The sequence below is a fragment of the Chenopodium quinoa genome, unplaced genomic scaffold, assembly GCF_001683475.1.
Source record: "Chenopodium quinoa cultivar QQ74 unplaced genomic scaffold, ASM168347v1, whole genome shotgun sequence".
In the NCBI taxonomy this organism is placed as follows: domain Eukaryota; kingdom Viridiplantae; phylum Streptophyta; class Magnoliopsida; order Caryophyllales; family Amaranthaceae; genus Chenopodium; species Chenopodium quinoa.
The window spans coordinates 585637-602909 of record NW_018744825.1 but is presented as its reverse complement, the minus strand read 5'-3'; the positions used below and the strand labels follow the sequence as shown (position 1 = coordinate 602909).

The following is a 17273-nucleotide window of genomic DNA, read 5'->3' as shown; positions in this document are numbered from 1 at the left end:
TAAACATTCACTTATTAATGCAATTAATTTGCATAATTGTGAAAAACAAGTTTATGTGATAAAGAACATATCAACTTAAGCACACATTATAACTCCATAATCATGCTTATAAGATATTTAAATTGCAGAAGATTAGGGATGCAATAATACATTTAATCTACCCTTGACATGCTTGCATTAATCAAGGCATAAAAGATTTAAAATTTTCGTTGAAAACGAAAAAACCCTAAAAAAAATGGGTTTTTGGTTAGAATTCGGCTTCTAGACAGTTCTTAAAACGGGTTGAAACTGATTTAGAACGTCGATTCCACCTAAAAAACACTAATTTTGAGCCAAAATCCGAGTTCCCAGAACAAAACTAAAAAATACGAGATTAAAACTATTTTAAAAACGTACTTCTAATCTAATTAGAAAAGGAAAACTAGAATTTAAATCCACTTTCATACACCTTAATTAATAAATAATTGCAATAATTAAAAGGAGCGCGGCTCCGATACTGCTGCAGGGTTTCGTAGAGACCCTCTTTACGCGGAAGGAAAACCACCAAGACCCGCCCCGATAACTAAAGCAATTAAAGCACGCAAAACATAATTAATACATAATTAAGAGAAAAGGGGGAAAGAATTATACCCTAGACGCGTGCTTCGCTCACCAAAAGAGCTCTTACTTGAACCCCGCAATCGCAAGGTCTCTGACGGCTCGTACCCACGAACCTCGACCCAAGTGATCCATGTCCCGAAGGTTAATCGGGACCCGATCAATTAAAAAGGGAGTTTTACGAACTTAAGGCTTTCTCACCAATGGAGATACCTTTGAGTTCTACTCAAGTTGTGTATTCTCAAAATCCCAACCAAGGGGTATATATAGAGAATGGGGACTTGAATCCCATTTCATGATCAATGTAGAATCATGTGCAAATGTATTATTTTATTTAATTCTAAAATAAATTATTAAGCAAATACAATCACATAGCAACAAGTGGCAAGAGGGGAGAATGGGTTAGGTGAGGACTAATATCCCATGGGGGGACCATTGCCTTGCTCCCCAAGGCAAGCCTTGAGGCCTTGGTCCCCACCTCTCCTAAACCGCCACACACAAATGCAGTTGGCCTGGTAGCCAGCTCGCACGCCAGCACACCAGCCAGCTCAAGATGCCAGCACGCACTGGCCCCAGCACGCCCAGCATGTGCGTGCTGCTTGCTGCTTGGTCGCTGGGCGCTGGGCGCTGCTAGCGTAGTGCTACTGCCTAGCTAACGCGCACACACATGCACAACCATGCTGGTTGGTGTGTAGTGTTGCTGCCTAGCCTCTCGCACACACATAGCATAGCCAGCATGCGTGCTGCTAGCAAGTGATGAGTTACATCTATGTCACTCTTAGGGGTAGCATTTAGGTCTTTTTCCTCTTACTTTTCTTAGTTTTTTCCACCTCATTTATCCTCTTATGGCTTCTTTATGTATTGATGAAAAGTAATGCTTATTTGCGCTTATTTTGATAATCCTTATGCATTATTTTATCATCCCCATGCTCTCGTGAACTTTGGTATCTTCTGCAGGTTCCATGATGGTCCTATGCATGGTGGGAGGCCCGTTGGCCAAGTATGGAAGCCATGGACAAAGGCAAGAGGAGCAAAAGGGAAGGAGAGGAAGCAAGAAAAGGGAGTGCAAGAGGAGGTGTGGCCGAACCTCTGAAAGGTCCGGTCGAACCTAGGTGTGGTCAAACTTTTGAAAAGTTTGACCGAACCTCCTGGGTGCAGTGAAGGCAGTGTCAAACCAGTTTTCAGCAATTTTGCAGCAGAGGTCGAACCTCAAAAGTTCGACCAAACAAGGATCAGGGAGGTTCGACCGAACCTACACAGAGTTCGACCGAACCTACCATGAGTCCGACCGAACCTACCCAGAGTTCGGTCAGACCTTTTCCCGATCTCAGCCAATTTTGTACGGACTATTTAAGGTCCTTTTGAGATCGTTTTTCGGGGGGAGAGAAGAAAAACAGTAGAATAGTTTTCAGCAAAAAAGATACTCTCTCTTAGTTAGCAACTTCATTAAATTAGTTGATTTAGTTTTAGAAACTCTCAAAATCTAATCATTGTAGAAGCAAATTTCAAGATTTATCTCAAGAATTTCAGCAATTATCCAACATTTTTTAAGCTTCAATAGTAACTTCTTTCATTTGTCCTTCATTATTTTCTGATTTTATTTTTTGTTTTGTAAGCCACTTGATTTTCTCTCAATCTTGATATATTGTTGTTGCATGTTAGCTTTGTCCATAGATAATCACTTGTTTTTCCAAATCTTAGAATCGCTTATAATCCAAACTTGGAATTTGCATGTACTCGCAATGAATTGTGAGTAGTCCTCTTGGCTAGGGGTTGGATGAAACTCAACCTATTGGTGATTATGTGAGTTTGGGAGTGATTTTAATGATGGATTGCGACTAAACTTGATTATATGGGATTGCTTGTTAGTTCTTCATGATAGGAGTAATTAACCTAGATTATTGAACTTGATGGCATGAAATGTTTGGTTCGACATGGAAATGTGAGTTGAATGTTTCATTACCTATTTCAATATGATTATGTATCTTTTGTTGCTAAGTTAATGAGGGATCTAAGCTTAGTAATCTGAGTTGTTTTCATATCGTTTGATGTTGATCTTACATGTGGTCTTTGCTATTCCATTACCCTCATTCCTCCCTATTTGCCTAATTGCTATTGGTTGAGTGAATCCCATTCCCCTAGTGTTTTAATCCCTTGAATTCAACCTTTAGTTGTAGTTTGTTAGTTAATCACCACTTATACCTTGATTTCGATTTAGCTTGAGCATTAAGATTATTTAGCATTTGATTCCCGTTCTCCGTGGACCGAACCTTTGCTTGCCATTGTACTTGTTTGAGTGAGGTGTTTGTTATAAATGTGTTTGAATGAGCCTAAATTGTGCGACCGATTTAGCGCTCGTTAGCAAGCCACGCATGCTGGGCATTGCCTCGCCAGCCATACGCACAAGAATGATATTCCTTGGTGCTGTGCTAGCGATGCACACGCACATGGCTACGTTGCCTAGTGCTGTGCTATGTGCTGCGATGGTGCGATGAGCTGTGCGAAGGCACATACGCTAGTGCCTAGCACTGCGATGGTGTTGTGCTATGCGAAGGCACACACGCACGCACACACGGTAGTTCCTAGCACAGCGATGGTGTTGCTATGTGTGTCTAGCACACAAGGTATTCCTAGCCTAGCGTCCACATGGTTAGGCCATAGTGATGCTACGGCTACGCTCGAACTTGTTGCTTATGATTTTGCGACGCTCGGTTTTGACGCCCTAAGCTCAATATCCGACGTCTGTGTTCGTAAAACTCCGACAACTCATCGAATCCTTTGGATTGATTTTTCGTCTCGCATCGGTTGTTCGATTGGGTTCAACCCGAAAGGTTCAGTTAAGATTAAGCTGTAATATTAATTGTACCTTAATATTACTGATCGGAAGCGGCCTCCACCTAGGCATTCTGATCACTTGACCTTACTGAAGAATTAGCTCTGTAATAATTCTGAACCCTCTATCAGAATAATACACTTGTTGGAAGGACACCATTCCTTTCATTTTTGTAGATAGATTGATCATAGAACCCTTCAAAAACAAGCCATAATACCGGATTCGACCCTAACTTAATTGCCACTATCTAAATTAAAATTGATAGAGCTAGGTTAGGATATAAAAATTATATATTTGATCTAGGTAGTAGTAACGACCTATTATCCCCATATCTAATTTTTGGCGTCGTTGCTTGTTTTGCACTTTTATTGCGTTACTATTGGATTTGTTGCTCTTTATTTTGTTCCTTACCCTCTTGCTAGTCATTGTTAATTGTTTGCTTAGCTTTGGTGGATGCAAAGGAGATCTCAAGGACCTCCTACTCACTACATTGACTACGAAATCGACTGCACTTTGAGACAAGTCCGAAGACTTTACCAAGAAGAGGGGCGAGGTTTTGGTGATATTTTTGATAGTGAGAGTGATTCTTGGTCTTCAAGTTCTCAAAGCAGGAAATGGCGAGGCAAGAGAATGATATTTTTTTTCGTGAGTTCGGTAATCCGGAGGACTATGAGCTAACCAGTGGGATATTGCTACCCATCACGGAAACCAACTTCACCATTCATCCTCAATATACTAGAATGGTTTCAGCGGAGCAATTTTCGGGTTCTCCAAGTGAAGATCCTATTGAGAACCTTGATAGATTCCTCGAGCTTTGTGCCATGATACAAACCAATCAAGTTTCTCAAGAATACATCCGAATGCATCTATTTTGACAATCTCTTGCGGGTAGAGAAAAGAAGTGGCTCAAGCAAGTGAAGCCTAATTCTATCACACCATGGAAGGAGATAGTCAAGGCATTCTTGAAGAGATTCATTTCTGAAGAAAAGACTGCCGAGATGACAAGCAAAATTGCATCGTTTGAACAAGAAGCGGATGAGAGTCTTAGTGAAGCTTGGGTAAGGTTCAAAGAGTTGGTTCAAGCATGTCCTCATCACGAATACAATCAAAGCTTGCTCATGAGGTTCTTCTACGATGGTTTGGAGCTTATGTCTAGAGCTAACTTGGATGCGGAGGCGGGTGGACAATTTATTAAAGTCCCACAAAATCAAGTTGAAGTAACAATTAAAGAGGTAGTGAAGAACTAATCTTGGGGTGGTAGAAGGAGAAATGGACTAAAGAAGGGTGGAAAGTATGAGTTGGAGAAGGTTGATCAATTGCAACATCAAATCGAACTCTTGACAAAAGGGCTTGCAAAGTTAAACACGAATGTCAATAGTGGGGCAAGCTCCTCCCAAGTCAACTCTTTCTCTTATCAAAATTGTGGTGGCACAAACCACGATACATCTTATTGTGGAGGTTTGAGCCCGTAGCATGTAGCGACTTATAACACAAGGCAAGATGGATATAGGGGAGGTGGCGGTGGAGTAGCTTGGAGACAACCACCACCCGGATTTGCAACCTAACCTCAACAATGGAATCAACAAGCTCAACAACCATACAACTCCAACTCCCAATACCAAAACCCACCTCCATTTCAAACCCAAAACCCAAGGAGAAACTACCCAAGAAACCACCAACATAATAATCAACACCAATACAACAATCAAAATCAAGCGACTCAAAGGAGTCAAGAGCAAGCATCTCAACCCGATTCTACTCAAACCCAAATTCTTCAACAACTTCAAGCCATGAATCAACAAATGCAAGAGGTCAAGGCTCATAACAAGATGGTTGATTCACAACTAGCTCAATTGGTCGAGAGAGTTTCTTTCAACTCTCCTTCTACTCTACCCGGACAATCACAAACCAATCCTTCCAACATTGTGAAACTCGACTCTTGCAAAGCAATCACATTGAGATCGGGGACATCCTATGAGGGTCCCAAGGAGGGGGATAGCAAGGAAAAAAAGGAAGAAGAACAGAGTGTGAGTGAAGATAAAGAAGTTGAAGAATAGAATGTTCATGAGAAAGAGAGAACTATGGAGAAAAAGAAGTCTAAGGATGTGGTGACATCCTCAACTTCTAGTCAGGGTAAAAATCTTGATGGACCGGTTTCCTTTCCCAGTCGATTTGCGGAGAGAAAACTGAATGACAAATTTGCAAAGTTCCTATGTGTGATGAAGAACTTGCACATAAACCTCCCTTTCGTAGAAGTTGTCACATAAATGCCTTCATACTCCAAGTTCTTGAAAGAAATTCTCACCAAAAAGAGGAAGCTCAATGATGAGCTTATCACTCTCCCCCATCAAGTGAGTGCACTTGTTCAACATAAGATGCCCAAGAAGTAAAAGGATCCGGGAAGCTTTACTTTGCCAGTAAAGATTAGGAACATGGAAGCTAAGGGCGCCTTAGCCGATGTTGGAGCAAGTGTTAGTTTGATCCCTCTATCCATTGTTCAAAAACTTAATATTGAGATGATCCCCACAAGGAAAACAATTCAATTGGCCGACCGTTCGGTGAAGCTTCCTTGTGGTGAGCTTGAAGATGTCCCTATTAAAGTTGCGCATATCTATGTGCCTTGTGATTTTGTAGTGATGGATATGGAAGAAGATGTGGATACTCCCTTGATTTTGGGCCGTGAAGCTCTTAAGACCTTGGGGGCGGTAATAAATTGCAAGAACAACACCATTACATGTGAGGTAGCCGATGAAAAAAATTATTTTTGAATTCTCTAAGTTACTCAAGACCTCCATGGTTCAGAAGTGTTATAGGGTCGAGTTTGTGAATGAGAAATTAGATTGTTTGGGAAGGGTTGTGATGATCCCTCAAGATCCAATGGTCGAGGCTCTTACATGCGAAGAATAGTACCACTCTCAAGAAGCAAAGGAGTTTGCCATAGCCATTTAAGAAGCCAAATAGGAGGAAGAGGATGATCCTAGGGATGATGAGCTCGAACTAGCGGAGGAAAAATTGGAGGAGAGTTCCAAGCCTCCTCCCAAGGTAGAACTCAAACCCCTTCCCCCTTCTTTGAAATATGCTTATCTTGCAAATGAAGGGGAATACCCTATTATTGTCAATGCTACCCTTGATGGGCTTAAATTGGAAAAATTGCTTGTTGTTTTGAGAAAATATAGAAATGTGATAGGGTATAGCATTGATGATATCAAGGGTATTAGCCCTTCTTTGTGCATGCATCGTATTCACCATGAGGATGATCAATCCACCTCGATTAAGCTTCAAAGGAGGTTGAACCCCAACCTCCGAAAGGTTGTCAAGAAAGAAAATTTGAAATTACATGAAGCGGGCATAATCTATGCTATCTCCAATAGCAAGTGGGTTAGCCCACTTCACGTGGTTCCAAAGAAAGGTGGAATGACCATTGTCAAGGGAAAAGTAGGAGAGGAAATCTCCACCCGGACGGTGACCGGGTGGAGGATGTGCATTGATTATAGGAAGTTGAACAAAAACACTAAGAAAGACCATTTTCCTCTCCCCTTCATGGACCAAATGTTGGAGAGACTCTCCCATCATGCTTTCTTTTGCTTCTTGGATGGATACTCCGGATTTTTCAAAATCCCTATCCATCCAAGTGATCAAGAGAAAACTACTTTTACATGTCCATATGGGATATTTGCATACCGAAGAACGCCATTCGGGTTATGCAATGCTCCCTCAACTTTCTAACGATGCATGACGTCCATTTTTTCCGAAATGCTTGATATTGAAATTGAAGTTTTTATGGATGATTTTAGTGTTGGTGGCTCATCTTTTGACACATGTCTTTATAATCTTGAAAAAGTTTTGAAAACGGTCAAGAGACGAGTTTGGTGTTGATTTGGGAGAAATGCCATTTTATGGTCAACGAAGGTATTGTCCTAGGCCATAAGGTATCAAAAAGGGCATTTAAGTTGATTTGGCCAAAGTTTTGATGATTTCTAAGTTTCCCCCTACTACTTCCGTTACGGGAGTGAGAGCCTTTCTTGGGCATGCCGGTTTTTACCGGAGGTTTATCAAGAATTTTTCATCAATCGCCAAACCTTTGACCGAATTACTCAAGAAAGATGTTGTGTTCAATTCTGATGGGGATTGTCTTGAGGCATTCAAAAAACTCATGGAAGCCCTCATTTCTTCTCCTGTTGTGCAAGCTCCGGATTGGAGCTTGCATTTTGAGCTAATGTGCGATGTGAGTGATTTTGAAGTAGGTGCGGTTCTTGGGAAAAAAAAAAAAGGAAGATCTCATGTCATTTACTATGCAAGTAGAACACTTGATGAAGCTCAAATGAATTACACAACAACGAAGAAGGAAATGCTTGTCGTTGTGTTTGCCATGGACAAGTTTAGGTCCTATCTCATATGTTCCAAGGTGATTGTGTACACGGATCACATAGTGGTCTGCTACCTTATGACCAAGAAGGAAGCAAAATCGCGTCTCATCCGTTGGGTACTTTCGCTCAAAGACTTTGACATGGAAATGAGGGATAAAAAGGGACCGGAGAAATATGTAGCGGATCATTTGTCTAAGGTTCCTTTTGAGTATAAGGAGGATGTGCCAATCAATGAGGATTTGGAATTTGAAACCCTCATGGCTATGGCTTCAAAGTCTAGCCCTTGGTACGCGAACATAGCCAACTATCTCGCTTGTGGAGTCGTTCCTCCGGAGCTCTCCTCTCAACAAAAGAAGAGATTTTTCAAGGAAGTGAGGAGGTATTTCTGGAATGACCCTTACTTGTTCAAGCAATGTGGAGATGGCCTTTTCCAGAAATATGTTCCGGACCATGAGATCGAAGGAGTTCTTGAGCATTGTCACTCATTGCCGTGTGGAGGACATGGGGGTGTAGAAAAGATGGTGGCGAAGATCTCTCAATCTCTTCTATGGTGGCCAACAATGCACAAGAATGGCCACAAGTTCCATTCAAGGTGTGACAAATGCCAAAGAAGTGGTGGCATAACCAAAAGGGATGACATGCCAGAACAAAACATTTTGGAGGTGGAGCCATATGATGTTTGGGGTGTCGACTTCATGGGGCATTTTGTCTCTTCTTGTGGAAACCTATATATCTTGGTGGTAGTGGACTATGTGACCAAATGGATTGAAGCTATACCCTCCCCCACCAACGGCCACAAGATTGTGCTCAAGCTTCTTAAGAAGGCCACATTCCCGCGATTTGGGGTTCCTAGGGTGCTAATCAGTGATGAAGGTTCTCATTTTGCCAAGAAATAATACAAAGCTCTTCTCAAGAGATATGGGGTTCATCACAAGCTAGCCGCGAGCGCGCGCCTCACAGCCGTGAGCGCGGATAGGAGGTTGCTGAGCTATGAAGCAGATTCTGGAGATGGCTGGGAGATGGCCAACCGCGAACGCGGTAGAGAAGACCCACGGGCGCGGCGCTCTGGGTCTAGCGAACTTCTTACCAAGCTTGGAGAGGGCGCGGAAGCCTGTTCGGATAGCCCTCTACCTTGCCCATTTTCCTCATTATTATAGGACTATAAATAGTCTTGGGCTTGAGTTTTCATGGATCAACTATTTTGCCATCAAAACACTTTGTACAAAGAGAAAATGCATGTCTTTTAGAGAGAGAAAACACTTAGTCTTCAAGATTTAATCTTTGTAATCAAATATTCAAGCTTTGTTCTAGATTGTTGCAACAACTTTGATGATTGGTTAATCCTTCAACATTTATAATAGTAATCTTTTATCTTATTTCTCTAGTACATAGTTTTATTGTTCTTATTCGTATTTTGTTCATAAATTTCTATGCTTTATTAGTTTAATTGATTTCTCTTTGACTTAGAATCATGCTAGGTTGTGTTAGTATTGAATATATGTTTAGCTTATTTGTCATGGCTATTTTTCTTTCTCTAGCTTAGATTTTTAGCTAGGGAAGGGGGTGAAATTCATGTCTATTTGAGTTCCTATTGATTATTGATTAGATTTTACCTTAAGTTGATGATTTGTGCTTAAATATGCTTGGAGTCATTGTGTGCACCTATAACCCCAATGTTTTTACTCCTAGATTATATGCATGAGAATGATCTATGTTTAGGTTTGATTGACTTCATCAACTTGCTTTGAGTAGTTTCATGAGAATGAATTGCTTTGAGTTGAGTTTGAACTCCTTGGTATATTTCGTCATTGATTTTCATTAGTGTCTTGTTGGTTATGATTGGAACCCACTCTCCCTAGTGCTTTTTGCCATTTTTATCTCTAAAATCTTGCTATTCATCTTCATTTTAGAGTGTCTAGTTTAATCTTCTTATTTTTGGTTTAATTTTATCTCTTTTTGTAGATAGATTGATCATAGAACTCTTCAAAAACAAACCATAATACCCCTTTTTGTTACTTGCAATATATCCTAGATTTCGTATTGATTGTGCAATACCCCCGTTTCCTTGGGATTTGACTCTAACTTGCCACTATCTAAATTAAAATTGATAGAGTTAGGTTAGGAGATAAAAATTGTATATTTGATCTAGGTAGTAGTAACGACCTATTATCCCTCGATGAATCTCAAGTGGTCATTGATCGTCCATCATTTAAATGACCTTGATTAGGGATAATTTTCGATTGAAATATTTAATGTTCACTTAAAAAATGTTTCTTTATCTAAGACATGGTCTTGATACCTTGTTTTGAATATTCTCATAAATCGAATGGACTCATTATTTAATTCTAAACCATAATTAAATAGAAATAGAGTAATAATAAATTTGCAGAAAATTTTAATTGGTCCAAAACCGAATGGTTCAACATAGTGTTTTACATTCAAATCACAAATTTAATTTAAAAAATAACATGGAAATCAAAGCTAATCTCAAACGTGTTTGATTCCCATTGCCTTAACATGCTTGTTGTGCTTCACTTGAGGCAAAGGTTTAGTGAGTGGATCAGCCACATTGTCGTCCATCCTAATCTTACAAATTCTGATTTCTCCCTCGGACTTCCATTCCCATATCATGTGAAATCGCCTCTTGACATGTTTGACATTCTGATGCTCCCTTGGTTCCTTCGCCTAAGCAATAACTCCATTGTTGTAACAATAGAGGTCTATCAGACCCTTGATGGAGGATACAACATCAAGTTCACTAATGAACTTACGAATCCAAACTGCCTCCTTAGCTGCTTCTAAAGTTGCCAAGTACTCGGCTTCAGTTGTAGAATCTGTAGTGGTGCTTTACTTAGCACTTTTCCAACTAAACGCTCCTGCATTTAGGCAGAATATGTACCCTGACTGCAACTTGGAGTCATCTCTGTCAGTCTGGAAGCTCGCGTCGGTATGAACTTCAACAACCAAATCATTACTACAACCATAGACTAGAAAATTATCCTTGTTCCTTTTCAGGTACTTTAGGATAATCTTGGTCGTAGTCTAATGCGCCTCTCCAGGGTGTAATTGGTATTGGCTCGTAGCACTCAAGGCGTACGATAAATCTGGCTTAGTACATATCATGGTATACATGATTGATCCAATAAGCGAAGCATATGGAATCTGATTCATTCTCTCACGCTCATCAGGTGTCTGTGGATGATAAGTGTCATTTATGACACATTTTAGGGTGTTTTTCTCCCTTAGTTTTAGGTTTATTTCCATGTTTCTTTGTTATTTCTATTCCTTTTAGTCTTGTTTTAGTTATCTTTGTCTTAGTTTAAGGTTTGAGGCCTTATTTGTGAATAATATGCATTATGACCCGAGAAAAGGCAAGAAATTTCAATAGAAGAAGCTTGAATCTAAGAAAGAATCTAAGAAGCTTGAGACAAGAAAGCTTGAAGCTCGTAGAAGGCCTTAAACCGAGTCTTGCTCACTCTTTCAGCAATAACTTTTGATCTACAAATTGGATTGAGGAGATTCAAATTGCGTTGGAAACTATACTTGAAGAGCTTTTCAACGGTAGGTTGCACACCCTAAGAAGCTTCCTAGAAAAGAAGTTATGGCTGTTTGAATCTGCAAGACGCTGCTAGGCTCCGCTGGCGCGGCCTTCTGTTCTTCCCAGGCGTTGCAACTTTCTTGAGATGCCTCGGAGAAGCCTTGCCGCGAGTGCGGGTTTCTAGGTCTTGTACGAGCTTAACTTTCAGATTTCTTTCTTTCTCTTCTAATAATATAAATGGAGGAATTCTTAGCCTTCCGAAGGGTGGAGTGTTTGGGGTCTTCTCTCCTCCTTCAGGGGATGAAACCCCAATGCTTTCTCCATCATTTCACCACTTATATTAGGGCTTAGATTTAGTTTTAATCTTTGTTTTGTAATTTAGTTTAAGAGTAGCTTAGAGAGAGAAAGTGAAGAGCTTCAATGGTGGATTGAGGAGGTTGAAGATGCAAAATGTGACATTGTTTTGGATTCCTTTTCAATACTTCAGTGATCATTCTAAACTCTATCTCAATTTTATTGTCTTCTTTACTTATTGCTTTCTTTGGTTTATTGAATGTTTAGAGTAGTTGATTATTTCAATAATTCCTCTTTGTTGCTTTTCCCTTGTTCTTCATTGTTCTTGTTCTTAGTTTCTTCATTGTTCTTCTTTATTGGTTAATGTTAGTTGTTCATTTTAGTTCAGTTTGTGTTAGTTTCATTGTCTTGTTGATTTATTCATGTTAGTTTAGTTTCCTAGCTAGGGTTAGGGATGATTGTTGATTAATGTGCAAAATGAACACTTTATTGATGGTTTGATGGGGATTGTTGGTGTATTGAACTAAGAATGAAGGGCTTAATGCTTGGTGTCTTTTTAGCCAATCGATATCATGATTTAATTGCTATTATGCTAGTTGTGCGAGAATGAGGTAGTTTAATAGAAGAATTTCATTGCTTGGTTGACCAAGACCTCATAGGCGGGGTTGAGATTCTAATGGCCTAGTGTGTGCAAGAGTGACCAAGGTTGTTAGGAAATTCTCCAATTTCATCTACTTGACCGTTTAGATAATCAATAGTGTTTGTTTGCGTTTGATTAGTGCTAGTATATCGGTGTGTATGGTTATTTCTTGATGATTTGGATGTGCTCATTGAGGTGTATTAATGCTTGATTTTTTTTTTGGTAAGTAAGAAAAATTTTATTACCAAAAAAAGAAAGAGGGCAAGCCCTCACTCCAAATACTACAAAGAGCAAAAAACCGGCCAAAAAATATCCACCAAAAAAGAAAAAAGCTATACAAACAGGCCTAAAAAACCAAAGCCTAAATTAGCTTATCACTATACAACTAATATGATAAAGCCATTTACAATTCTCTCTCCTCCAATGACTATCTACGAACTTCCTAGCTCTACTTACTACCTCAAATTGTATTACTTTACAAATGAATTTAGGATAAATGATAGCTTTGTTCCAGAAGCTTTGATTTCTAGGCATCCAAATATGGTAAATAACAGCAACCAGAGCAGCTAAAGCGCACTTCCTCCTGATAAGGTCACCCACCTGTCCTCTCCAACTATTCCAAGTGTCATCAATAGAAAACAGTTGTTCTTGGATTCCCAACCAAGTGCTAATCAGAGTCAAACATTTCCTACTGTAGGGGCATTTAAAAAACAGATGATCTCTGTTTTCCTCTTCCTCCCCACACAGCAAACAGATAGGACCATCACAGACCCCAACATTTGCTAAAATCCTCCTAGTTCTAAATTTGTTCAATACAGCAAGCCAGGATATGAAGGTGTGTTTTGGAACATTGAAAGAGTTCTAGATCCACTCATGCCAATCAACTGCGTTCATATTACCTTGAAGCCACTTATAAGCCTCGGAAATTTTGTAACTACTATTCAGCCACCCATTCAGCTCAAAACCAGTCTTCAATTCATCCTTAATTACACAGAGCTTTTTCCTAGCCCAGCCTCCTGATTTCTTTGGAATGTAGCTCCACCCATCCTGGCCCTTTATATATACAGCATGAACCCAGCGCACCCATAGGGACTCTACTTGCATGGCAATATTCCAGACGTACTTCCCCATAGCAGCTTTATTCCATATCACACAGTTTTTGATCCCTAAACCACCTTATTTCTTTGGTTTGCAAATCCAATCCCAAGCTAAAGGGGGGGTTTTCTTCAGTATTGCATCACCACCCCACAAAAAAGCTCTACATAGTTGAGTTATTCTATTCATCACACCAGCAGGGAGTAACAAGCACTGAGCCCAATAGGTATGCATACTCAAAAGCACAAAGTTGATAAGCACTGCTCTGGCAGAATAAGATAAGTGCCTGCTGGACCAGCAAGAAATCCTAGAGAGAATCTTATCAATTAGACTGTCAAAGTCAACAATCTGTAAGTATCTTGCATTAAGGGGAATGCCCAAGTACCTAAAAGGGGTCTAACCCAAAATGCTTGCTTTCACTTTGGCTAATTGAATGCATGATTTAATTGCTACCCTATTTAGTTGCTTGGAAAAGAGCTATTTAGGTAAAAGAGAACCCCTTGAGTTGATCACGAGCCTTTGGCCGGGATTGGTTGTTTAATTGTATAGCGTGCTCGGGAGAAACCTAGATGATTAAGAGTTGCCCCTTGCATTTTATTGTGAATGTCCATGCTTATTGCTATGCTGGTGCTCGTCACATTAATTATACTTGATTCCCCTTTCCTAGTGACTTTATTTCTTAGGTTCTAATTCCGTAGTTAGTTAGCTATCATCTTTTGTTTTAATCCACCCCTCATATCTCCTTTGACCTAGCTTAGTTGGTGGTAGTGTTGACGATAATTTAGCCGTCCCTGCGGATCGATCCTTTACTTACCATTAGACTTGTCTAGTGTAGGTTTAGGTATAAAAATAATGTTTGGTAGAGGGATAGTTAGTCCAACGACCTAATCTAATCCGCTCTCATCAAAATGGCGCCGTTGCCGGGGATGGCTTCCATTATCGTTGCATTACCTTACTAGTCTAGGTCTTTGTGCATAATTTATTTTCTTTTTGTTTGATTATGTGTACATTCCTCTTATTTCTCCTTGTATATAGGTACTTGATGTCTATACTCTTGCGCATGGACCTTGAATCGAGAACCATAAGAAGAAACAAACGAAGGAATGCTTGCAAATGGAAGTTGAAGCATCAAAGAAGAGCAATTTGAGGGAAATGATTCTTTTGCGGGTTTCAACACCAACCTAACACTTGGTTCACTCTTTCCTATTACTCTCATTTATTGCTTTACCTTTTTATTTGTATGTTGTTTGAAAGGTACATGTTTGTGGTTTTGTTTCTTCTTTCTTCCCATTCTTGGTCTATAGATTGCTTGATTTGCTCTCCACACATACCAAAGTTTATTATTGACATTGGTTATTATATATATATTTGGATGGCCATGAGCGCCTTATAAAATTTACTTTTGGTATACATGGCTTTGTCGATCATGTTCTCTTCTTGTGCAATTGTACATACATTCTCAAGTTATTCTCGTTTTGTTAATATTTGTTTGTATAAAGTCTTTTCTTTGGGAAACAAGGCAAGTTTTCATATGTGTTTTTGACCCGTTCTTGTTTTGGACTTAATGTTTTGAATTTGTATCTTTGAATGTTTTTCTTCCTAAGTGGTGAATGTGTGCACGGTTTGAGAATGTCATTGGTTGGTTCTAGGATACTATATGCTATGGTAGCCGGTTTATGAACTCTTGGGGTCCATGAAACCTTAGTTCATGGGAAAGTTGTAAGATGGAGTTGCTCTTTATAGTGGATGTGAAGCCCTTTAGTTGGTAATTGCTATTCATCCCTTATGAGATTCATTTATTCTAGCCTTCATCACCTTGTTGAGTGGCAATTTTGGATCCTTTGCTATGGATGTCTTAATCTTTGGTTTGACTTCTAGCTTCCCGAGACCGTGACTGAGCCACTCTAGGGGAGGACAAGGGCATTGTTCATTTTCCTTATCTTCTTTTTGTTTTGTTACAAATTTTGTTCTCTATTTTGCATTTGCTCCTCTTGCTAACCCTTTTGAGCCTATTCCCTTTCTTCATTATGAGCCACATTACAAGCCTTATGACCTTTCGTGAGTTATGCGATGTGACATGGGTAGGTGCCCTCTTTTGGCCCCTTCCATGTTGAATCGTGCTAGTACCTTATCAATATAAGTACTTTGGCTCAATCCAATCATCATTTTAGATATATCCTAATAGATCTTGATGCCTAATATGTACTGTGCCTCTCCCAAGTCCTTCCACTATCCTTCTTGTAAAAAAAAGACTCATCAGGATTCTTGATAAAACCAAACTTGCTAATGGCTTCATCGAACCGCAGATTCCAACTTCTTCTTGCCTACTTTAATCCATAAATGGACTTCTTAAGCTTGCATACCTTCCCAACAATGCTTGGATCAACAAAACCTTACGGATGTGTCATGTGCACAGTTTCTTCCAAAATCCCATTAAAAAAGGCGATTTGACATCCATTTGCCATATTTCATAATTATAATATGCGGCAATTGCTAAGATAATCCAGGCGGACTTAAGCATGGCAGCTGGCGAAAAGGTTGCATCATAATCAATGCCGTGAATTTGCCTATAACCTTTTTCCACCAATCTAGCTTTGTATATAGATACATTTCCATCTTTGTCGGTTTTCAACTTGAAAATCCATTGGCAGCCAATAGGTGTGCAACCTTTGGGCAAATCAACCAAGCCCCAGACTTGATTTTCAAACATGGAGTCCATCTCGGATTTGATGGCCTCTTGCTATTTTACAGAGTCGGGGCTCGTCATAGCTTGTTTGTATGTCGCAGGCTCATCTTCATCCATTATTAGGATGTCTTTATCTGTTAAGACGACACCGAGGTATATGTTTGGTTGAGATCTTGGCCGTTATGACCTACGCAGGGTAATAGGTTGAGCATTTGCATTGTCGGTTCGACTTTCCACATTGTCAGTTTGACTCTGACCAATGTTAATAGCTGCTTCTAAAGCACTTTGATTGTCATATTGTCAGTTTTGTCAGGTTGACTTTGTTGCTCGTCCTCTCAAACTTCATCGAGTTCGATTTTCCTCCCACTTGTCATCGAGTTCTCGGATTTGTTGTAGAAGTAATACCCCTTAGTTTCTTTGGGGCATCTTATAAAGTAACACTTGTCTGATTTTGGGTGAAGTTTGTCAAAAATTAATCTCTTGACATATGCTTCGCAACCCCAAATCTTAAGAAAAGACAATTGTGGAGGTTTATTCGTCCATAATTCATATAAAGTCTTTTTGACAGCTTTTGATGGAGCTCGGTTTAGTGTTAGTGCCGCGGTTAGAAGTGCGTGTCCCCATAAAGAGATAGGAAATTCACTAAGACCTATTATTGATCGAACCATGTCTAACAAGGTTCGATTCCTCCTTTCGGACACTCCGTTCCATTGTAGAGTTCCGGGAGGTGTTAATTATGAGAGAATACCATGTTCTTTCAAGTGATCGTCGAATTCGTTGCTTAAATACTTGCCACCTCGATCCGATCAAAAAGCTTTGATTTTTTTGCCAAGTTGATTTTCCACTTCACGCTGAAACTCATTGAATTTCTCAAAAGATTTAGATTTGTTTGACATAAGGTAGACATAACCATATCTACTATAGTCGTCGGTGAAGGTTATGAAATATCAAAAACCTTGCCTTGCGGGTGTACTCATTAGTCCACATAAATCCGTATGTATAAGACCTTATAAGTCACTAGCCCTTTCTCCTAATGTGGAGAATGGTTAATTTATTATCTTGCCTAATAAACATCCTTCGCATTTTTCAAACGACTCTAAGTCGAATTAGTCAAGAATACCTTCATGAAGAAGTTTCTTGATGCGTTTGATGTTAATGTGGCCAAGAAAACAATTCCACAAGTAGGTTTGATTCAACACAATGGTCTTAGCTCTTTTGGCGGT

The 17273-nt window shown here is 39.7% G+C and overlaps 1 protein-coding gene across 1 annotated transcript; it reads left to right on the top strand.

Annotated features, from left to right (window-relative positions):
• The first annotated feature begins 5862 nt into the window (after nucleotides 1-5862).
• On the top strand, nucleotides 5863-8693 carry LOC110704206. The gene is made up of 2 exons (XM_021882002.1): nucleotides 5863-6135; nucleotides 7413-8693. The coding sequence occupies exons 1-2, from the start codon at nucleotides 5863-5865 to the stop codon at nucleotides 8691-8693; spliced, it is 1554 nt and encodes a 517-aa protein (XP_021737694.1).
• The last annotated feature ends 8580 nt before the right edge of the window (nucleotides 8694-17273 follow it).